The following is a 24,334-nucleotide window of genomic DNA, read 5'->3' on the forward strand; positions in this document are numbered from 1 at the left end:
TCACTGAGAGTTAAAAACTGTCTAAATCCTTTCATCTGTAATAAAATGATCAGCGTTGCTGCTCTACCAGGTGTAACAATTAAGTTTAACATGCAGGCATCCACGAAAACCGAATTTATGAAATTTAAGTTAGCTCGCTAGTTTCCATCTAAATATTATATACCATGTTCTGACTGAGGGATTTCCGAAACAAATTAAGACGTACAGCTCTGCTATCATTTCTGACATAAATGAAGACAGGAAAGTAAACAGCAGTGACATTTGCAGAGTTACTGAAGTTGGGCTGGCTGGTATATAATGATGTGCTACTTGATGTTAGCATAATATAAACAGTGAAGCTGGAGGATGAATGCTAACTTTTTTCCACTCATTAAAAGTTAACGTGAGGGTTCCCGAAGGTTTGGGAGAAATGCAATCACATGGCAGGCTGCTGTAAAAGGACCAAACCTCAGTTGGGAGAACAACTGAGATAATCCATCCACAATATGAGGTTAGTTATTAATATACTGCTGCATGGGCTGAGCTGTAGTTACATTGTAAGGTTTTAAAAACTGAGTTATTATGTCCATGCCTATTCATTTATTGAGTACATGTGGTTTCTTTTTTTATTTTACATTTTCCAGTTTTTCTCTAACTAGTTTATTTATTTCAATTATTCAACTTATTTGTTTGCAACCAGGGTAAAACTGTCATTTATTAAAATGTGTTGACATATTAAAGACACTGACATCAATGTTAAAATGTAAAATAATAATGAGTAAAGTATTTTAAAAAATTGAATTTCTTTAAAGGTAGTAAAGTTTAAAAAGTAGGAAGTTTAAAAAGCATTTGTCACGGCCCAGCGGCACGAGGGAACAGGGATGGACACAGGTGCAGAAACCAACCCGGAAGCGAGGTGACAGAGAACAAATGATTTATTTCCGCCCACAGGTAAACAAAGGTAAAAAACAAAGCGACGCCACCACACTAGTGGCGCGTAGGATTCGTCGGTGAATAATGAGGGCGACCTAGACACCTCTAGGAGACGGCTGAACAGCGGGGGCAGCGGGGAGGTAGAAACAGGACTAGGTAGGGACCGGGGGCACTGGAATAAGAGGAGATCACGATCAGAGGGATCCAGCAGACAACCAACAATCCTCCACAGTTGAATTGAATTGCCTTACTTGGTTTCAGATGGAGGGGACAGGTGGAGCGGAAAGCCCGGAAGCGGTCGAGGCGTGGGGAGGCAGGCAGGTGAGCGGTGGGCCGGCAGGCCACGTTGTGTAAGCAGCAGGCGGACCAGGTCCAGGAGGACGGGAGCGAGGGGAACGAGATCTCCACTCCGGGTGCTATCTCTGAGGACAAGAAAAAACAGGTGAGTCATCACACGGCGTCAGGACAAGGTTTATGATGCTCCACTGAACTAACATGGGGATAGCAGATACTCAGGCGATGAATGGTTGAGAGCGCAGGTCTGATATACCGCTGGCACGATTGCTCACAGGTGGTCAGCCAGGGAGGGGCAACCGGACTCCGCCTAAAGGAGGAGGAGCCGCTGTCTGAGACCTGCAGGTGCCCAACCAGACCATGACAGCATTTGCATTCATTTTTACAAGTATCCTGTTTTATTGTGAAGAGCTTTTTAAGAGGAAGTGAATGTGGTCGTGATCGCTAGCCTTCTGTGAGAGAAGTTCTTGGAAAAGCAAAGAGGTTTGTGAAAGTGTGTATGTTTGAACTGGACTATCTCAGCCGGAGATGCATACAAAAGTGTAAATAAAGCTACAGAAAAATTATCTATTGGCTTATAGAAAACATGTCATCCATTCTCTGGAAACATGTGACTACAGAGCATATAAAAGCAATTGTACCATATTCTGACAAATCTATAAGTGTGAATGTAAATCATTCAATGGGAAAACAATTGAAACACCCTGGTTAGCAGGGAGCATTAACACCTAGATAAAATCTCATTGTGGTCTGGGATGTTTTTCTTGGTCTGAACATGGAGTCTTAGTTCTAGTGGAGGAAAGGGGAATCTTAAAGTGCAATGGGATACTTCTAATAATCACATCTCTCTTACACACCACTGATATCATATTATTCTTTGTGATCTTTTATTCAATTATGTCTTTTGCTAAGCTTAAGTAGTGGTAGTTGATTAAATGACATTTATTAAAATATTAAATACCTGAGTCAGAACATTACACGCAGGTTAACTTAATAATCTGGGAAACCTTGTAGCTGCCTAACCTTTTCTTTTAATTTTCTAACTCTGTTGATTTGACACATTGGAGTGTGCCAAAAAGGGGGAAGTTGAGTTTTAACATAAAACAAGGATTATTTGAACATTTTATAATTTCATTTGTGTCTTGAATACCTTAGGTGTGGTAAAGCTTAAGCTAATAGTGGCCCGAGAAGTTTCCGGACTTTTTTAGAGAATCAGTGAGAAGCATAAATCATTATTTCCACGTTTAAGCATCAATCATTGAAATGAACTGGATAGCGTTTAGAAGATTCGTTAATTTATTTGCCTTTTGTTAAAAAGAGTGGTTTCAATAATTTTCAGACACACCTTGCAAATGTGCTTATAATGAGTTGGCACTCGGCCTTTTGAAGGTCAGAAGCTTCGTTCGGCGTGACTGTCCGGACTGATAAAGTGTAGGAAACGCCTTGAGTGCAGAGGGCTAAATGCAAACATGCTTACACACACATAGGATATGATTAGAATAGGTCCCTGAAACATTTTGAATGTTTTAAACCAATTCTGAATCACTAGAAGGTCAGTAGATAACAACATTAGATTATTAGGGTTAGGAAGAGAGGTGTTTTGGTTTTTTGTCTCTCACAGAGAAAAGGAACAGACACCAGACGAGGTCACAGATATGCGAGGATCCTTGGCAGCAGAGATAGATACGGTGACTGCCGAGACACTAACTGGGTCCAAGGGTGATGGCGTTTGGGCTCCGGGTAGTCACCTCGAAAGGATGGATCCCATAAACGCAGCAATGACCATGAAGGGGTTGGCGGAAATCCGGGAACACCAGACCAACGAGGTTCGAGAGGCTCTTGGGCAAAAGGGGGACGCGATCCTGGTCTTTTCTGGAGGACACACAGGAACCAAGGATGCACAGATCGTTGTTTGAAACCGGGGCAGAATAATCCCCTGATCTGTGCCACGACTGAAGGGTTGTCTAACCCCTGAGGTTGAAGAAAGAAGAGCAGAGGATCACCCAACTGGACGACACTGGTAGCTGCAGCAATAAAATAAAGGTTAAAAGCTCCTTGGACAGAGGTTCTAGTCTGAGTACGTCTGAAGGGTATAAGGTAGCACCAAATAAAGCTGTGGGAGAACTGGGGAGTGTCATCTGTACCTGCTATTGTTGGAATAATAGTTTTTCTTGCATCTGAACTGCGCAAACACAGAGGTCATCTCACATATGGTTCGCCCATCAGGGGGACAAAGGACCTCCGGAGTGAGAAGAAGTGAACCCGGCCACACTGACTTGAAGGGTGTTGGTGAGGTCATTATTCTAATGACCTCATCAGGGGGAATTGTTAGATTATAATATTATTTTATGCCATGTTATACCCCTAATTAAAGATTGTGAATTATTATGTAGTTTTAGTTTGCATTATTCTCCTGAAGTAGAAGAAGCTGATAACTGTTGCATTTGTTAAACTGATTTGCATTACATTAGACTGCTGATTTATTGTGAATGAATGATATTGTTTTATGATGCATTATACTGCTGAGTTATAAGAAATACTGTTCGCAGAAAGTCATCGCCTTGTTTGTCTGATTAGAAGGGAGAGTATACTGGAGTTTTCTGCCCCATCTCAGCAGGAGCAGATAAACAGGGAGCCAAGGTTGTAGCTTAGGCGCCGTGTGAGAGAAAAGCATGTGAGTGTTTAGGCTTTTTATGATAAGGTGGAGGCACCAGAGGCTATAAGAGTTTGAGCAATGCTCCACCATTTTGAGATCTGAGGCTGTCTGCATACAGTGTCCATCTCCCACGCGTGTGTGCATTAAAATCATCGTTTGACTCAACCCGGCCGGACCAGTGTTGTTATTGTGGTTTCTCTCTTGTGTCCATCCCCAATTTGAACTCTCTCTCTCTCTCTCTCTCTCTCTCTCTCTCTCTCTCTCTCTCTCTCTCTCTCTCTTAATTGGCCTTTGAATATTGTTATAAAAACCTGTAAATAGTGACCCTACCCTCAAAATTGTGAGGTGGCAGGTCATCACCAGATAAGGGACTGTTTTTAATGTCATTTTTTGTGTATTTTTTAGTGCTTTAGATACTGAAACATATTGTTTAATTTAGTCTCTCAGCCCATCCTTCATAGCACTCACACAGGAGAGCTGAAGCTATAGAGTAGGAGCAAATTAAAAAATATTTTTGAGCCTCAATACAATTGAAATGTGTGTGCAGAAGTGGAGTAGCCCCATATGAGAGTGGCGTTGGTAATGTTTTCTACATTGACTGTAAGTCTCCAGTGAGTGTAGTCTGCCCACATCAGAGCACAGAGTTTGGTTATGTGTTTACTCTGAAAATCTCATCTCCTCTGAATCAATACTCCATTTACCACAAGCTCACACTGTGCTCCTCTGTCCTTTTGCTCTCCCATTTCTCTACATTCCTTCTCACCTGCTTGAAAGTGCTGTTGTTTTTGTGTCTCTTCTTCCTCTTTTGCATCTGTTCACAGTTCTTCTTTTTCCTCTTTTCTTTTACCCCTCTTTTTTTTCTTTTGCCCCCTATCTCCCTTTCCATCTATTCTATTTCTTTAAATCGTTAGTCCTTAGTTCCTCTTCTACAGTGCTGGGTGATGTTATTTTTAAAAGTAACTTGAACCATTACAGTGATAACTACCATAAAAAGTTACTTGTTAGAGTACTTTTGTGGTACCAAAAATTAAAACTCCTTGCATTTCCTTGTCCAGATGGAATGTGGCCTACTGTAGCATCTCTTGGACTGCATAAGGAGCAACAATATTGTAAAACTCTATGTTAACTTTCTATCCCATCCATTTCTTTTCTTTCACTTATCCCATTCAGGGTCACAGTTGGGCTAGAGCCAATCCCATCTGTCACAAGAGGAGAGGTGCGGTATGCTATGAACAGGCCAGCAATCTATTGCAGGGCTAACACAGAGAGATAGACAACCATTCAGACTCATAGCAAATTTAGAATCGCTAATAAACTGAAGGTGCCTGTCTTTGGGAGGAAGTCAGAGTACATGGAGATAACCCACACAGACATGGGGAAAAGATGCAAACTCCAGACAGATTGACCCCCAGCCAGCAGATTTAAGCCATTGACCTTTCTGCTGTGACACAATGGTGCTGGCTACAACACCACCATGCTGCCATTAATGACTTTAACAGAACTAAAGGCTAACTGTTGTGCTAGCAGTAGCACCAAAGTCACTTATCTTAGCTTGACCAAAATCAGCGTAATAAAATTCATTGCAACAGTATCTCAGGGATGTTCATTCAAATGATAAACACCGTACTGAGATCATAGGGAATTGCTTAATTTCCTCTTTTTATTTATTTTGACAGTCCAGAAGGAAAAGAAAACCTCTGTAAACTGTAAAGTTAAAAAAAGAAAGAAAGAAAGAAAACGAAAAAGAAAACTTCTAGCAGGACTGGGGAGGACGATCAGTCGACAGAACATAATGGGTGAGAGAGAAGAAAAAGTTAATGATATGCATTATTGGCAAAAAAAAAAAAGGATTAAGAGTCAAAAGTATCTACTACTTTACACACCAATTATATGCTTAAGCCAGAACCTGGTTTCTCAGGCCAGGAGTCTGATAGCTGAAGCCTCTGATTAGCGTTCTACTTTTGGAAACTCCAGAAACCACAAGTAAGCCAGGAGTCTGAAAGCAAAGTGCTTCTTACATTTCAAGATTACTGCCATTCTACTCCTCAATGGGCCTCATTGTCATTGTTGTGGAGTTGTTCATAGCTCGCAGGTACTTCTTCAAATCTGAAATAGCTCTCTTTGCAGCTGAAAGACAATGATAATTACTATGATCATGATGTTGTTCTTGTCCTTTTCAGCCACAATTTCAACATAATGTGAATACTTCCAGCATGTAAACTGTTAAGAAATCAGTTTCACCCCGGTTCTTTTTTTATTCCTCAGAGACGGCACCGGACTCAGTAGTCATTTTCACAAAACCTTTATTCATCTTCATTTAAGCATGCATCTTCTAGAAGGGGAGATGTCCAAGGCCGGTGTCCCTCTGCAAATCTTCCACTCCTTTGTTTGTTACAGTCAGCTTTATAGAAGCGACCCCATCATAAAACCCCCATGTTGTGCTGCAAACTCTGTGTCTGTGTGTGTATATGCACGAACACGTGAGTGCCTGTGTGTGCGCATACCCGTGTGTCTATGTGAGTGCACGTGAGTGAGTGTGCATGTAGGTGTGGGTGCGTCGTAACAGTCAAAGCACTGTGTGTGTGTCTCTGTGTACGTGACTTCCTGCCGGTCATAAAAGTAATCTCCTCACCCAAGCTACACCAAATTCCTTTAGACAACATACAAAACAGAGTTAACATATTACAAACACTGAGACCCCCACTCTGCATCCACTGGGCCATTGGCCTCTTATTGTCTTACATTTACATTTACATTTAAGGTGGAGAGTCTCCTGCAAACCTACTTCTAAGTTTATAACAATTATGAGTTTTTATTAAAGGTACAAGCATCAGCATCCCCCAACTGTAGCTTCCTGTCTCCTTTTATGACAGGCAGACCCCCAGTGTCAATAAATTCCTCTCCCTCTAAACAAATACACACACTCGCAAGCCTACAGCTAAGCCAAACTGAAACACAGACAAATCCTTCCCTATTCCTCTGATCTAAGCAAATTTAAAACATTATATTGTAATAATTATTTTCTTGTACTCACAAAAGGCTGCCCTCTTTTGATTCTCTCTATGTGATCGGTACTTCTTAAAAAGATTTTTATTTCTTCCCATTCTGCTTTTCTCTTTTCATTTTCATTCTCTTCTATTGATCTTTTATTTCCCACTTTTTCCTTTTTATTTAACTGATTTTTCAATTTGTTATCAAATCAAATTAAAATTCTTTTTATCTTGTTAAATTCAACACCCTTTTTCATCCCTTTTTTCTCTTCATTTTTCATCTGCATTTCTCTTTCTCTACTCTACTCTCCTTTCCTCTTCTCTCCTTTCCTCTCCTCTCCTCTCCTCTCTAAAACCAATTTCCCAATAGGTCACATGGGTTCTCTTTGTGTGTGTGCACATGTTTATGCAAGTAAAGCCGCAGCTGTATTAAACACTTAGCCCTTTTCCACTCCTGAGCTGAGACAATTTATCCATCGCTCAGGGCGAGAGGAGTGAAATGGCTAAATCACATTGTGCCATTAATTTAATTAGCTTGTAATTGACATTTTAAATGCTTCACATTTAAATTAGCTGGCCTGGCATCGCATGGAAGTCACAGCAACTGAGGAATTGATTAAATCTCTGCAAAGCAGCGGAAAAGAAAATCCCAGCTCTAGCAGGAAAAGAGATGACATACTATAAGAGAGAATCACACTGGAGTATGGGCTATAAGTCAGAAAAAAGACATCAAGGGAAAAAATACACTTAGAAAATGAGATTATGAGGAGTAATGTGCAGAAGAGCTGTGACTGTAAGGAAGGTAGGATTAAAAAAAGAGAAGTCAGTGTATTAGATGAAGAAAAGCCCTTACCTACCAGAAATGACACTGGCCAAAGGTCTGTCCACAACTCATTCATCACAGTGACATCTGCCATATGCTACTCTTTTAACTGTTGTTGGTGTGTACACCAACACATCAAAAACCAACTGCTTCTTAAAAAAGAAATTAACCTAAAAATGTTTCTAAGATGAAACATTGACTGAGAGACTAATTTCCAGCAAGTGTTAAACAATAATATATTGCATCTGCTGGGTTAACTGGTTACTCTTTAGATAATAAAAGTCCTCTTTTCTAACAGTAATGACAATGTTGCTGGAAAAGCAATTTATCAAGCTTATAACACATCCAAATACCTATCATCTTATGTTATTCAGCACATTCCATACTCAGTGACTGTCTAGACTTTGTCTTGTGCATGGTATGTGTTATGCACATCAAACAGTGAATGTGTTGCTATTCCCAGTAAATATTGTGTCTGAAGCTTTTTGTGTGTGTGCCTGCATTAAAAAAAAAGAAAGAAATTTATCAGTTATGAAAGCGTAGCATTAATTGTTTATTGTCTGTGCACATGATCAGCCTGCTGCAGCTGATCCCTGTAGATGGTGAATATAGGCATACTTGTATAGCCTGTATAACTGTAAATTGCTGCTGTTGTTACATTTCTTGTCTGAGCTGACTGCCTGGAGTTGCTGATATGACAATATTGGTGATGGCAGGTAGCTCCATGCCCTCCTGGGTTTTAAATGCACCTTAGAACACACATGCATCAACACTACAATGAGCGGGTGGAGGGAGGTTTGGAGTCTTCTCTCACCCCCATTCTCTGCGACCTGCTGGAGCGGGGGGGCTAGGAGGAGGAGTTGGCCGTCCGACTGCGGTCTGGAGTGTGGGGCCTCCCTGCTGCTGCGGAGTCGGGGCGGTCTGCCTCCCCCCACCGCAGGGAAAAGGGTAACACCACCTGGGTCTGGGTGCAGTTCCCCCCCCCTCCAGGGGCAAGGGTACCTAGACCCAGGGCTTAGAGTACGCTTGGGGAGTGTGATCGTGTGTACAGCGTCTCTTTATGTCTGTCTCCACGTTGGTTGAGTGTGGAGTAAGTGTATATGAGAGCATGAGGGTGGGAATGGATGTTTGTATCTGTGTGTGCCTGTATGTCTGTGTCTATATGTCAGGTTGGGTGTCAGGCGCCACCTCTCTGGGGACATCTTAGGCCCTCCAAGGTATGGAGGCCTATCTCCCCCTACCACCACTTCCCCTGCCAGTGGCGGACTCCCTCAGACGTCGGTGCGTTGGTGGTTCTTTGTGTCCGGGGATGGGCGTCCAGGTACACACCGGCTCACTCCTTGGCGGCCGCTTATCGGGGCCTGGAGCCTGGGGCTCGCTCGGGCCACTTCGGAGGTGGGGTGCCCCCGGCCTCTCGGCCTGGGGCTCGGTCCCTCAGGCTGGCTGCCGGCGGAGCTCACAGGCGCGTCACTGCAACTCCCCCTGGCTTCTGCTCATCTGGGACTCTCCTCAGCTCTTTCTGGGACAGTGGCGCGGCTGCCCCTCTGTTGGTCTTCCTTGGTCTCTTATGTTCTGGGGGCCTCTGGATGTCTGGAGTTTTGATCTCCTCCATACCTGCTTCATGCCCTGGAGGACGGGGCTGTGGCCCCCCCACACCCTCTAGCAGATCATTACATGAAGGAACCTTTAAAAAAAAACAAAAAAACAAGCGCGTCCATGCTCACAGGTCTACACACGGGTGATCACACCCACAAACTACACCCTTTTTGGCTCCTACCTCAAAGCACACTGTGTTCTGTTGATCTTATGTGCTGCACAATAATGTTTAATATTTAGTATTTACTGTCATATTCCCATATATCATTGTGATGTTGTTTATTCTATTACTCTTGTTCTCTTCTGCTTGTTTTCTTTTTTCTTTCTCAGCAGGTGACCCAGGTGATTGATATATGCATTTTTTTTTCTTTTTTTCTTCTTTTTTTTCTTTTTCTGCCCGTTCTGTTGGTTTTTGGTTTTTGCCCTTCTCCCCCGTCCCTCTTCTCAGCTGTTTCTCTTTCCCTCTTTCTTTCTCCCCTTCTTTCCCCCAGTCAAGTCTGTCCCATGTTCAGTAAGTGAAAATAAAATAAACAATAAAAGGTGAATCAAATGGACCATTATGGCAAGGCTGGGATGGTCAATTTGGTAAAGTAAATCCGTTGGGCATCTTTCTTTGCCTTTAGACAACAATTCTGATGGCAAAAGAGCCAAATGGGACAGGCGGCAAAAAAAAAAAAAAAAAGACAATATTGGTGATGTAACTCTGTTTTTGAATAATATATGGCTTAGCAAGTGCTGTGCAACAAAGCTAAGCTATATTGAACTGTATCCATGACAGCTGCAAGTAATCAGAATAGAACAATTCCACACTTAAATCACTGTAACCAACACTATTCATTGCATTTTACACATTTACATGTTGTAAACAATGATGCAATTTATAAGTATTATCTTTTAGTTGGAAGAGTACAAACAAAGCTTTGTAAACATGCTAAAATATTAGGCTAACTTTGAGCTTATTTTTTGATATGTTTGCAACATGTTATGACATTGGCTCCTGTGCTTTGTTACCATTAGCAGTGTTCACATGGTAATTATGTGTAATAGTAAATAATGCACTTTGTGAGAGCTTTTTTATTTCCTTTCTAATGTTCTAATTCCACCAGGATACATATGAATCAGATCTATTCTATCAAGTCAGCAATTTTATCCGTAAGGCTAATTCATTACCAGCCTTTGTTTGCCCTTCGTGTACAAAAACAGGTGTATGTGTTGAAATTATGAAATTTAATGTTCAATAATAGTTAACATTAGTGGCATTAGTACCTTTTTCCAAGTTTAAATGAGGACATTAAAAATAAATAAATAACTGACACTTGTCTAATGCCCAGTAGTGAATACTGTGACTAAATAAGCTTTGGTGGTATAAGATGATAAGCTCCTCTCTGTCTGTACCTCCTCAGAATATATTCAGTAAACCAGAAAAATGATTAGCACAGCTCTGATCAGATTCTAATCAATGTGTATTTTTGTGTGTGTGAGAGAGAGAAAGAGGAAAATATGCAAAAGTGTTGCATTAACAACATTTTCACCAGTGTTTGTAATATTTGTGGGTGAGAACAAAAGTTTATAAAGTATGTGAATGATAGACAGGATTAGACAGGACACAGTGAGAGTCATGAACTGATATGACTGAACATCAAGCAACAACAGCTAGAAGATGGAGAGAGCAGTCTATGTGACTGTGTGTCTGCATTGCATATTTAAGTATGTGTAGAAGAGTGCAGAAAGCCAGAATGACTGGCAATGTCAGCACTTTTCATCTATTTTTTAAAGGAGCTCTTCACATCCCAGCACACACACATGCATACACACTTACAGGCAGGTATCTGGCTGGTGCCTGATATCTCATCCATGGGTTTTTAATATTCTTTCAGCTGCAGTTTTTCAAAGGGGTCCATCACAAAGACAATCTGTTTGATCTGCACACTGTCATCTGCAGACAGTAGAGGGTCAGAGATCTAGACCAATCAGCCACAAAGACTAAAACCAACTGCTTTGAGCCATCGTGACTTGGTGTTTGGCATAGGCCGTGTTGGCGTCATTACTACAGAAAAGTACTGTATTACACATTACTCATTAATTTTCTTAAAAGTAATGCAAAATGTTGCATTACTTTTTCATAACTCTGCAAAATTACCTGAAACACACTGTCTCATAATTACCAGGTAATATAGACTAATAGGGTACAGATACGCACAACACAAATCGTTATCCTGATTAGGACAGACATAGAATCTTTCTTTTAGTGTTTATGTACGGACACAAACCTAACAGCAAAATGCAAAGATGAAAACCAGAGATTTCAAAGCAATCACCACAGTCATAGAAACATGAACATTTAGAATTCACCTACAGGTAGATTTGTAAGTTGGTTCAACACATGGGCTCTTCCTCAAGCTGTTTTTCATATACGTGAAGGTATTTAAAATAATTTCTGAACTACAATAAAACATTACAGAAGAAGATAGGATAATATGTGATGTTATTTCATGTCATTATAAAGTGCAAGAAAGAAAAAGTCTTTTAACCAGTTATGTTACATGTCTTCAAAACAGCCATGACCCATCAAGGCATGTACTCCCATAGACCCCTCAAGCTGAGCACCAAGCTGTTACCAACAGATCTTTTAAGTCCTGTAAGCTGTGAGGTGAGGCTTCCATTTTTCTCCAACACATTCCACAAATGCTAGATTGGATTGAGATCTGGGAAGTTTGAAGGCCAAGTTAACACCTCAAATTCATTGTTGTCCTCTTTAAACCATTCCTGAATTAGTTTTGCTTTGTGGCAGGACACATTATCCTGAAGAAAGAGGCCACAGGCATCAAAATACAGTTTCCATGAAATTGTGTACATAGTCTGCCACAATGCTAATGAGATGTTACATGTTACTTTGGCAGGACCCAAGGTTTCCCAGCAGAACATTGCCCAAATCATTACACTGCCTATATTGGTGTGGCTTCTTCCCATAGTGCATACTGAAGTCTGATGTTCCCCAGATAACCGACACCCATGTCCCCAGTCATCCATGTAGTGTAACATAAAATGTGACTCATCAGGCCACGGTACCTCCGTCCATTGCTCCATGGACCATAGTCTCACCTGCGTATGTTGGTGCTTTCATTTATCGACACGGGTCAGCATTGGCAGTCTGACTGGTACAGCTATGCATCCCTATATGCAACAAACTGATGCAATGTGTATACTGACACCTTTCTATCAAAACCAATATCAACTTCTTCGGCGGTTTGAGCACCATAGGGCAAGAGCTGGAGTACACCCTGGGCAGGTCACCGGTCTGTCACTGAAGTGATGCAACCAATGACAGATTATTACACACACACACACACACACACACACACACACACACACACACACACACACACACACACATATATATACATATATAATAGAGGGAGAGGCAATCTATCTTTTACCTTCTTAAACTTTTGTTTTTACTCTAGAATTCATTTTATTTCTTTTTTCACATTCCCCCCTCTTGCTGTATTCATTTCCCTTTTGCCTCAGTGAAGATCTGAAAGGCCACTGACCCTCATCATCAAATGCATTACAATCGCGGACGTGTGTGTGTGTATTGCTAACTCTTGCCCCTGAATCCATAGGCATCCACAGGATACTCCCTCAGGGTTTCCCGCCCTCCATTTCTGTACACCTGAAGTTATCAGGCTCATCTGTTTGTCATCTGCTGATCAACCCACCACTACTTATGCTGAGAGAGATCCTTCAGTCGACCTGAGCACTGAACAAACTGCATTAGTGAAACCAGTCTCATTTTGCAAGTTTGCCTCAGTTTTCCTTGCCATCTCCTTACCTGTTCTTTCCTCTGTGCAAAAGTCTGATTTTTTTCTGGTGTGAAAGATTCTGTTTTGGACCCTTGAGTGATTGGAGCTGGGGTCTCTTGGATTCACTAATGACATTTCCCAGCCTCAAGATTTTGTAAATAGCTCCTTGTCTTACTTGCACTGTGAATAAACTCACAGAATTTGGTCCTACATTTGAGTCTGGCCTGTACTATTAGTTATGACACTTGTTGTTCTTCCCTTTCAGCCTGTTTTCAATCCACCTGCAACATCCTGTCCTAGGATCAATATGGGCACTGACTGTAGGTTGATTAATATTATTTAATATTATTGCTATATATGCAGAACGACATATGACCAGTAAATAAATAGTACATAAATAAAAAGAGCATGATAATCAAAGTTAGCAGAGACTGTTGCCTGTGGAAGTATTCTACATAATAGGGTGTTTTTGGTGAGGTCTCTCTGTATCTGAGAGACCTCAGTATGTTCTCCTTGTAATGCTCTCTTGCAGATCACATATTTTTCCAGAAAACTTACATTGTTATCTTATTTGTTACTTTTGCTTAGTTTTTGTGAGCAAGATACTGACAACTCCTACAATACAGCTCAAGACGTCATCCAACAAAAGGATAAAAAGAAGTGTGTAATAATCTTGGTTATAATAACATATTTTTAAATTTCCTTTTTAATGGAAAAGACAGATATCCCTGGGTGAAGAATAACCTCACGTCTAGTGTCCTTCACTATGTCAGTAAGTATTTAGACTTTCATCTGGTTTTAACAGCTAGATTCACCAAATTGCTTGGTCATTTTCATAGTAGTCACACCGTCAAAAATATAGGCAATCAGATAATCCATTAGTGCTGGTAAGGTGGCAGCATTTTTAGTCATGGTCACAGTAAATATGGAGTCAGTAATCCCCAACACATATAAATATGCTAAGTTTGCATTGCGCACAATCTTCTGGAACTTATACCAAAAAAAAGTGTTATTGTTTGGAAAACTGTTGAATGGGAATTTATCTATTAGGATAACTGCTGTTTCAGTCATTCTGAAGTTAAAAAAATATATTCTAGGAAGCTAAAACAAATCGATGTTTATTAGTTTATATAACTGTATTTCCAAAATTATGCTTTTGGGGGGGGGGGGGCTGTTGTTAAAAACTGAAAATATAATAATTTTTACATTAATTTAGATAACAACAGCTGAAATTAAACAAGTTCCTGAGAAAATTAGGTTGTATTTTGCTACCACTGAGTCAGTTCATTGAGCTACAAGTTCTTGCCAGTGCATCAGTATGTGCAAAAGATGTTTATGGGTGGATATTTATACCTTACTTTAAAATATCACAGTTTGTGTTTTGTAAAGTAACACAGAGCGTTACTTTATAAATAGATATTTTGTCCATGCAATTTATATCACTATAAGTCAGTTACATAGAGCAAACACTGCATTCTTAAGTTAAAATATTAAGATGTCCATATAGACATCGGATGAACTGTGTAAAAAGTCTAGTTCTGTAAAAACAAACTCGGAACAAATAGGTACACATCCTGCATTTTTAATAATATTTTTGTTTTGGCAGCTTTTCAGACTCCAGTAAACCATTAAAAAAACAACTTCAGAATAATAAAAATGTGGGTTGCATAAAGTGTTCTGCTTGCTTGTACTTTTTCAAGAAATTGATTATATAATGATGCTGTGTTGCAAAAAGAAAGATCTTTTGGGTCCAAAAACGTATGGACCTAACTATACATGTTTGTGTATTTGCAATTTACCTTTCCAGTGCATGCAGGCACAGGCTAGTGTACGTGCATCAAGTTTTGTATCTTGTTATATTTGTTGTTTCAGTTAAAACCTGGATCTGTGTGTGTGTGTATATGTGAATTTGTGTGGGTGCAAACTTGTCTGAGTGTTGGTTGATTGCAGTCAGATGGAAAAACAACTGGAAAGGCCTCCTTAACAGACTGAGCCATATAATCAGAGGTTACAAAGTGAGCTGTGTTCAGAATATCAATGTTTTTTCAACACTGCTCGTTACCATATAGATAAGACTGACACATAATGCCTCCATCACTATATTTTTGTCCAACATTAAAATGCAATCAGCAGCCCACCCCCTCTTGACAGAAAGCTCTTCAGCTGAGCAGTTCCAGGTTATTGACTGAGAGCAGCATTTAAGACGTTAAAAGTGTAATCAAAAGGCAAACAATTCTCAAAACATCACTTACACCAAGCAATACATTTCCTGCATGGGGCAGAGCTTCAACGAAAAGTGTTCCATCTCTGCAAAACCCAACTTACCAAGCAGTGACAGTTGTAATGGCAGAAAATTTTTAAAATGCATAATTCGTAAGACATCATCTATATTATTTTACAAAACTGAACAGTACTGAGCTGTGCTGGGTCTGGTTTTGACACATGACTTGTTATCCTGGTTGTTAGGTTATCTACAAAAAAGGCTTTCCCACAGGGTTTTTCACTTCGCCAACTCAGGGATCCAACATGCTTCTAATGAGTGTTTACAGATGCAAATGCAATGTGTTTTTTGCACTTATTAACTTTTTTCTCTTTTTTTCTTACCCAGTGTAAGAATGCATCTTGTGCAAACATAAACTTTAAAAATATGAGACATCTGAGACAAAAAAAATCGTGCACTGTCCTACTATCCTATCATTTCTTTCTGATTGGACTGGTATGTTTGAACTTCCCATTTGTTCATCCTTATGTAGAAGTCAATTTTCAAAAACTCAGGCTTACAAATAGAGTGGACAATCTGGGTGATATCAGAAGTGTGATAAAATGTCAGCACAACAGCGCGCTGCTGCTGAATTAAACCTTCCACACTTTGGAAATACCTGAGAACTTGCCAATCCTACTGGGTATTCAGCAGTCTATTCAGTGGTCTTATTTTTCTTTCAATGAGAGCTGTATAGACGAACCTCACCAAGGACAGCAGAGGTCTACCATATTGTCATTCCCCAGACATGTGTCTGAGAGTACTCACATCAGTATATGGAGGAACTAATGTGTGTAGTTTCATGTTGCAGGAAGAGAAAGTGTTGCACAAAAGAGCCAAATGTGAGTAAAAGACGATAACACTGCATCTGTGTATGGGCATGTGTGACCTACCACCAAGCAACCAGAGGGTGGCCAGCATCCGGAAATCAGCACAAAGTCAAAAGTAAATTATGTGTGTGTGTGTGTGTGTGTGTGTGTGTGTGTGTGTGTGTGTGTGTGTGTGTGTGTGTGTGTGTGTGTGTGTGTGTGAGAGAGAGACAGAGCTCACCATTGTAGAACTGAGTTATCATTGGTGTAGTGACATATGTGCATATGTGCAGGGTTATACATATATTAGCATATTTGTGTACTCGTTGTGTGTTGTGATTCATGCAGTAGGATCAGGGGTCATGTTCCCACCCAGTGTGATGCTGCTGAGGAAATGTGTGTGGGTGTGTGTGCATTAGTATGGGCCACAAAGCACAAGGCAGGGGACCAGAAGGTGATAAGTCAGCCATATACCTAGAATTATAATGATGCTGCTCTGTTCCAGTTCCCTGACGGACACCCTCCATCCTTCTACAGCTGCATCTTTACTGTAAAACACAGAACCTAAATACACACACCAATAAAACTATTGTAGTTGGCCCATCATGTTACTGAAGTTGTAGTTTTTTCTGGACTTCTACTAAATCTTTCATAGGAGGGATTTTATTCAAAAAGTTTTGCCAGGTCAGCATTCACCACTTTCAAAAGGTAGTCAGTGCTGACTGACACTGCAATGGTCACCTGGAAAGCCACTCAATAAAAGTGGAACAGTGGTATGCCACTCCTGGATTGTAGTATTTGGCCAGCACTTTATTTGTACAGAGGATCCAAGGTTATATGTGTATTTGTGTTATTCTGCATGCCTGCTAATCTAATGGAGGGATACTGAAAAATCTGCTTTTTAATAAGTGTCAGTCATGGCCAGTAAAAGTTAACCTTTTTGTGTTAGCCAAAACATGTATTTAAAGTTATGAGTGCAACATTCTATTTTACTGAATGTTAATAATGTTTTTCAATAACTTTAGTTTTCTTTTTAAAAGTAAATTTAAATTTTAACAGACACTGGTTTCAATCAGCATCTGTATCTTTATGCACTGGTTGATTGGATCCCCATTAGTCGCTTTCTGAATAGACACTATTCTTAAATTCTTAAATTTGTAATTATTTCTTTAATGAAATAGATGATTTAGATTAGTGGTGTTATTGGCCTGTGCCTATCTATCTAAAGGTTAGCTGACTACTTAGATGGCAATAACAATAAATAAAAAGCAAAGGAACCATTTCATAGCTTTTTGAGTCTGTGTATGTTAGTTAGTAGTTGATGTTACATACAGCAGTTTTCCAGTGTTTTCCACCACTCCACTATACAAACACACATTCCTCACACAGGATAAATGAAAGGTGCGGTTAAATTAGATCATGAGAGTTATACAGTTAGGGCCATCTTTAATACTTGCAGGGCCCTAACTTCAAGGAAGTGCAATAAAGGCAATCACCTTAGGTGGATTTATACTAAAAAAGACTCCAATATTAGAAGGGAATCCCCAACAATCAGACGATCCTCTACGAGCAAGTGGTGACAGTGGTGAGGAAGAACTTTATTTTAACAAAGAGAAATCTCCAGCAGAACCAGTCTCAGGGAAGAACAGACATCTATCAATCAAGTTGGGGCTGAGGGAAAAGAGGAAAGATCAAAAAAAGGAAAGCGTAGGGAGACAAGTAGTCTAGGAGCATGGATGGGTAGACAGCAGAAGGAATATTGAAGATCAGACTAAAACCGTATTCCTGCAAATTACACCTGTTTGGTAAAGACTTATTTCTTCTTTCTGCTCCTGAAACCACACCCCATTTCAATCATCTCTCTTTTCTCTCTTTCCTTTGTCTTATCTGTGCTTAAGTTTCTACTTCTGACTCTTGTCCTCTCATGCTCACTTGCCTCGTCCACTAAGGTCTACCTGGTTTTGTACCTCATGTTTACTTCTGACTTTTTTTTGCTTTTTTTTTTTATCATTTAACTGTTTCTTGTCTTATTTCCACAACCCTTCTCTCTTCCTGCTTTTGTCACCTCTTTTCTCTTTTTCCCCCTCATACTAACAACTTCTTTTATATCTCTCCTGGCCGTCTACTTAAAAGAGAGAAATAATCTCCTTGGCATTTTGGTGAACTGATGCTTTCTGATGACCTAGCTGTGGCACCATGTTCCTCCCCAGGCAAAGAGCTAAATTACAGCAACCTTCACATGGAGCAAAGAGCATTGGAGAGAAAATTGTCTCTCCTTGAAAATTGTATCTCTATTTAGTCCTACAATAACACAGCAAGAAAGCCCAAGGGAAGAATCCCTCTATTCCACCTAAACATGGTTTTATAAAAGGGGGTCTTTTTGCGGTCCTATTGTTCCTCCTTGTGTACCTCCTCTACCCTCTTTCTTGTATTCACGTTCCTCTCCTTTGCTCTTGATTTTGTATAACTCTCTCTGCTCGTTCTGTGAATATTCCATTTTTTTCTCACCTTGTTCATCACATCTATCACGATATCTTTGACTGATGATGTCTCATTTGGTTGACTTTTTCTTTCCTCGTCTAATCTCTGATGGATTTATTTATTTATTTTTACAAACGCTGTCTTGTCCTCCTTTCCTTCTCCTACCCTTATGTACCATGAAATGTGTTGCACTTTCTTTTTCTCCCAACATTTTGACATTGGCAAACAAAAATAAACTCCTGTTATTTAATACAGCTATTATAACAGCTATAATAGATCCCACCCATGGCTTCTCAAAAAGAAGCTGTAGGGCACCTGAAAAAATGGGATAATTATTCTGAAGCCAGATTGCTGTAGTCCTGGTATGCTTACACAGAGTACATTTCCTTTATCACTTACATGTAAAACATAATACTTCACAAGTACACAACAAATGAAATTATTACACTGACTAAAAGTTGCATGACTTCAAAAATGAAATGCATCCACATACAAACTCATTTACGAGCATACAAGAAACATACATTGTGGATAATGCGACATAGAGAAAGACAGAATGAGGGCAGGCTGATCTGACTGGAGAGGGAATGATTTCACCATATACTCATCTCAGTCTTCATGATTACGGCCATCGGTAGAAATGGCAAATAATGGCGGCAATGTGCTGTGAAATGAACACCATTATGTGCGCGTATGTGCTTGTGTGAATGTGAAAAAGTGGTAGAGCAGGAGTGAGAGACACAGGGTTGCACTGGTCTGGGCAATAAAGAGTAAGACAGTCCACAGAAGTTAGAGAGAGAGAAACAAGAGATAGAAGATGATGAGCCCACTGAGACAGAACAGCATGTGTGAAAGCATTCGCGTTTGTGTGAGGGGGGCACAGAGGGAGAAAGTAAGCAGAGATATGATTGCTGGCAATCAGCCTCAACAATTTGATCAGGTCTTCCAAGTGTCAAGCTAACACATTACAGCCAGGAGACCCACATGTCGATTGATGCACACACACTCATAGTGTTTTCATCACTTTCAGTGGACATATCCCAACCTTAAACCAGCTCTCAATGATATCATTTAAGGTTTTAAGGGTTTATATCATGGAGACTTAGTTGCTACCACACACACATGCAGATTGCACACACAGTGCAATTAGAAAACAAATTCAGTAGCAGGTTTGGGTACAGGAAGAGTGGTGTTTTTACAATATTACGGGGATATTGAAAAACATTAATTTTCTCTTGGGAATGCAGTTTTTAAATGTGTTTATAAATCACAGACAAAATTAATTGCATTGCATGTTGTTTTTCACATTGCTTAGCTTGTTTTTATTTTACTGGCTACCTATAAATGACCAAGGATATTTATTAGCTGAAGCTCAGGGTTTATACAGTGCACTTACAATACCAAAAGTCAGCAAGAGACAAGAGACCCCAAGATACAGTGTGCTGTTCCCAAATTATGGTATGTGCTGAAGGTGCAGTGGTTAACCTCTTGGGAAAAGTAGCTTCAAGGTGTTTGCTTGGTAAAAGTGGTCAGTGCTGATGCTGTAATGGTCAGCCTGTCAGTAAACCAATCCATCGCTACTCCAGAGCTGCAGAGCAGTCTACTGTTTTTTTCAGACAGTAAACCTGTGCAGTTTGGGAGTGGGCTTAGTTAGAAGGTACCTCTCTGTTAAAACTTTGTTTGTACTGACGACATAAGGTTATCTGACTGTTTGTGTCATTTTGAATGCACGCAAGTCTGCAGAAGAAGGCAATAAAAAAATCGTTTTTGCAAACTGCGTATGATAAATTGGGTCAGGAAAAGTTAAAGTTACATTAAGTTAAATAATAATTATATAGTTACTTTTGTAACATTTTGTAACATTTTGTTTTACTGTATGAGTTTCTTGCCCAGTTATGACCATCATGTTAAGTTTATTTCTATAGCACACTTAAAAACAACAGCGGTTGACCAAAATTTTGTATAGCTAACCAAATAACATAAAACATAGGATAAAATGACAGTTTAAGAATGGAAACACACATTGGGATAACCTGAGTAAAAACAACACAAAAAAGGAGTGCTCTGAACTCATTCTGATTTAAAGGTCATAGAGAAAGAAAATGGGTTTTCAAATGGGTTTTAAAAGTGTCTCTGTTGGGGAGGTCCTGATGTGAAGTGACAGTTTGTTCCACAGTTTCAAAGCAGCAATTGCAAAGGCCCAATCCCCTCTCTGCTTTAATCTGGACTTTGGGACAGCTAGGACCATTTGCTCAACAGACCTCAGTAATCTATAGGGAACGATCAAACTTAAAATATCAGAGAGGTAAGAAGGTCCAAACCCACACAATACCTTAAAAACAAATAACGTTCACATTTTAAAGTCAATTCAAAAACTGAGTGGCAACCAGTATAGAGTTGCTAATATGGGGGATATGTGGTTTTGTTTGCATTTGCCAGTTAATAATTATATTTTATTTATTTTATATTTTATCCAGCCTCAAGCCACGTCTGCTGGAGGGCCTGAGGAGCCCTTCCAGCCTCAAGCCACGTCTGCTGGAGGGCCCGAGGAGCCCGTCCAGCCTCAAGCCTCGTCTGCTGGAGGGTCCGAGGAGCCCACCCAGCACCACGCCTCGTTAGCTGAGGGTCCTGGAGGACCCAGCCAGCACATCCTCACACCCGCTGATGGTTCGGGGAAATTGGTTCAGCCGTCACCTGCTGAATCGTCCCCCGCGACTTTTACATCATCGCCTGCAGCATCATCACCTGCAGCCGTCCCGCTGCCGTCAGGTTCCGCAGCCGTCCCTTCATCCACGCCTGGCCCGGCCTCAGCTCCGCCTTCGTCTTCGTCTGGCCCGGCCTCGCCTAGTCCTGCGGTTGCCACACCGCCGTCAGAGCCAGCTCGACCTGTTCCGCCTCGCCTCTGCCAGCCGTTTTCCAGGCCGCTAAGTTGGCATCATGGCCTTCGGGGACGGCCTCCGGAAGGAGTTCGTCGCCGCCGCTGGCATCGCGGCCGACTTCCGGAACTGCTCAGTGGCCGCTGTGGCCGTGTGCACGGTCGGCCTCCGGAACTGTTTGCCCGTCGCCGCCGTGGCCGTGTGCACGGTCGGCCTCCGGAACTGTTTGCCCGTCGCCGTGTGCACGGTCGGTCCCCTGGACTTTTCGTGGACTCTGGCTCCTTGCTTTTTGCTTGGTTTCTGTTCTTCCGTCCTGGACCCCCTCCGCCCACCCTGGCCTGGTGCTTTGTGCTTTTTTGTTTGGGGCTGTCGGGAGCCAGCCCTTAGAGGGGGGGTACTGTCACGGTTCTGGGTCCGTGGGACCCAGTATTTTGAGTTTATTGTGTTTTGATTTAAGTTTGCATCAGGGATTGTTTTCTTGTTCTCTTGTCGTGTTATGGTGATGATTATGATGTCTATTATTAGAGTTCCATGTTTCTGTTTATCTGGGTTTAAGATGTGGGTTTAGTTTCATATGTCATTTCCTGTCTGTCTCTCGATGTCGAGCCTGCGTGTGATGTTTTATTGTGAAGGTCTGCGTCTCATGTGAGTGTGTTCAGTTTTACCTCTGTCTCATCTTACTGATTGTTCCCAGTTGTGTCCACCACCTGTGTGTAATTCCCGTGTTTCTCTGTGTGTATTTAAGTCGTGTCCTCCGTCATTGTAGTTGCTGGTCCGTCTGTGTAACCACCGTGTCTCGCTCGTGTGTTCACCCTGCTGTCTACCATCGTCTGCCTCTGCTCGTTTTTTCCCAGTATAGTTTAGTTCGAGCTCCATTTGCTGTTTGTCCTTATTTCGTGTTCAATAAACCACCTTCGCATCTTCACGACTGCCTGCGATTGGATCCTCATTTATTATTTTCACACGGCTTATCTCACTCGCCGTGACAATTGAGGCATCTCTCATGGCTTTACATGTTACTTCCAAGGAGTCGGTTTTGTTTTGTAATTTTTTTTTAAAGTCACCTTGAACAGTACTCCTCTAGGCTTCCTGAAGTCTTTCCAAGTTTTATTGCCTGTTGTTTCATTCATCTTTAGCATAGTACTTGTACCTGAACAGTTTCAAAATAATTTTGTCAGTTTGTTGGTTTGATAAGCCTCTTAACACTAACATAACACTGACATTCAATTATAAAAAAAGCACCTAATTCAAGGGATGAACCAGTGTTGTTTCCACACATAACAGACAAGTTAGCAAAGAACCCATTTTAAATTGTATCCTTAAGTGCTTTGTTACTAGCAGCCTGTTGCAAAAACACAAAAGTATTTTTGCACCAAGATGATTCCCAAACAGCTATTAATCAAAAATAGGAATTGCTTCCTTCGCTATTATCTTCTTAATAAATAAACAAACAAAACCGTTTAAATAAAACCAAAACACAAAAAAATGAAAACAAAAGGAACAAAAAGGTAGGGAACAAAAAAGTAACACCATAAACATCTACATATTAAAAATTTCATTGATGCATTCTGGATTAAACTGATGTGAATTTGGAGATAAATATTGCAAAGCTTCCTCCAGTCTCACCCATCTCCACCAGGATTTGCAAACTTTTTCAGAATATTGAGCTTCTCACTACTCCCTCCCCTTGATACATATTGGCAGGTGGTTTATTGTGTTTTATTAAACTGACATGTCTCCCAATCAGTTTGTCTATTTACGGAAGTAGACAAACTTGTTCTGTTCTGACAGTGAGAGACCCTTTTTCTTTGCCTTTCTGCATTGGTCCAGTCTCTAGTTTATTTTGTAATTGCCTCTCTGTCTGTCATTTGAAGAAGGGAGGTTGTTACACTGCAACCACTCAGTGTTTTCTCCTTGTTTTCTGTCTTTTTTTCATATCTTTGTCCCCAGCTAGCCTTCTGTGAAGTAAACTGTTTTTGATGTTGTCAAATTGGCATCACTGCTCACACTTTTATCTCTCTTTTTGTCTATAACATCTTCAGTCCTTACGATTTATTCATATTTTTTGTCCGCACAAAATTGTTGATTTTGGAAGCAAAATTAGCATCACCTGTTTTGATCAAGAAGGCTTGTTACAGGCTATCAATACATGTATATGTGTCTCCTATAAACTACATCAAACAACTATGTTTGGTATTTGCTTTTTCAATATCCTACAATTCATTAACATGACAAGAATGACATTTGTTGCTGATTGTTTTGAATTGGAAACCAAAAGATTATTGGCTTAAAAGCCTGCACACCAACTAGAGATGGACCGATCCGATATTACGTATCGGTATCGGTCTGATACTGACCTAAATTACTGGATCGGATATCGGAGAAAAATAAAAAATGTAATCCGATCCATTAAATATCACGAAAGCACCTCACAAAACTTGCAACACGCCGTAACTCACCTCAGAACGTTAGCACGTCGGAGCAGTATGCATCACGTGATAGAGCGGCTGTGGCATGCGGGACCTGTCAGTGGTCTGGATAGCATTTGGAGCTTCGCTAGCAACCCGGCATTTCATCTCCGACAAAGTTATCCCGAGAGAAGTAAAGCAAGTGTGTAAGTCCATCTCTGAATGTTTGTAAAGCATTCCTGCGTTAAGCTTAACAAGCGACTGCCTCTCCTGCTACTTCAATCATGAAACTGCTTAACGATCAGCTGATCGGCTTTTCTGTCGCGAGTCCGTGTCTCTAGTTTGCTTTTGGCCCACTTTGCACCAGAAAGAGGAAACCAGCGGCTGAACAACAGCAGCACGTTTAAGCTTGATCAGCTGTTGTTA

The 24,334-nt window shown here is 40.7% G+C and overlaps 1 protein-coding gene and 1 long non-coding RNA gene across 3 annotated transcripts in view; one reads left to right on the plus strand and one right to left on the minus strand.

The window, feature by feature from the left end:
• The window catches only part of LOC308402026, a 28,869-nt gene extending 27,251 nt beyond the window's left edge, over nt 1–1,618 (plus strand). Inside the window, exons 2-3 of the long non-coding RNA XR_013972670.1 lie at nt 1,174–1,354; nt 1,484–1,618. This is a non-coding gene — a long non-coding RNA (uncharacterized lncRNA). The remainder of the gene's footprint in view (nt 1–1,173; nt 1,355–1,483) is intronic.
• LOC308402025 (uncharacterized protein) lies at nt 919–6,890 on the minus strand. Of its 2 annotated transcripts, XM_080890548.1 has the most exons (5): nt 6,104–6,890; nt 4,626–5,989; nt 2,955–3,177; nt 1,164–1,334; nt 919–1,084 (listed from the first exon to the last, which is right to left on the minus strand). In XM_080890548.1, the coding sequence occupies exons 2-5, from the start codon at nt 4,746–4,748 to the stop codon at nt 1,065–1,067; spliced, it is 537 nt and encodes a 178-aa protein (XP_080746674.1). In that variant the 5' UTR covers nt 4,749–5,989; nt 6,104–6,890; the 3' UTR covers nt 919–1,064. The 2 variants fall into 2 exon arrangements, 1 of the variants encoding a protein (XP_080746674.1); XR_013972669.1 differs by lacking the exons at nt 4,626–5,989; nt 6,104–6,890 and adding an exon at nt 1,408–1,545 and having other exon boundaries at nt 2,955–3,026.
• Between the last annotated feature and the right edge of the window lie 17,444 nt (nt 6,891–24,334).

This window comes from Rhamphochromis sp. 'chilingali' (genome assembly GCF_963969265.1).
Source record: "Rhamphochromis sp. 'chilingali' genome assembly, chromosome: 9".
NCBI classification, from domain to species: Eukaryota; Metazoa; Chordata; class Actinopteri; order Cichliformes; family Cichlidae; genus Rhamphochromis; species Rhamphochromis sp. 'chilingali'.

Bases quoted from the DNA above. Each gene is read 5' to 3' on its own strand.
- LOC308402025 (XM_080890548.1), bottom strand. From the start codon at position 4,748: ATGGAAAGGGAGATAGGGGGCAAAAGAAAAAAAAGAGGGGTAAAAGAA. The intron at 3,178-4,625 runs GTGAGAAGGAAT...CTTCAACCTCAG, and splicing joins ACAACAGCACTTTCAAGCAG to GGGTTAGACAACCCTTCAGT. The intron at 1,335-2,954 runs GTGACTACCCGG...TCTTGTCCTCAG, and splicing joins ATGGGATCCATCCTTTCGAG to AGATAGCACCCGGAGTGGAG.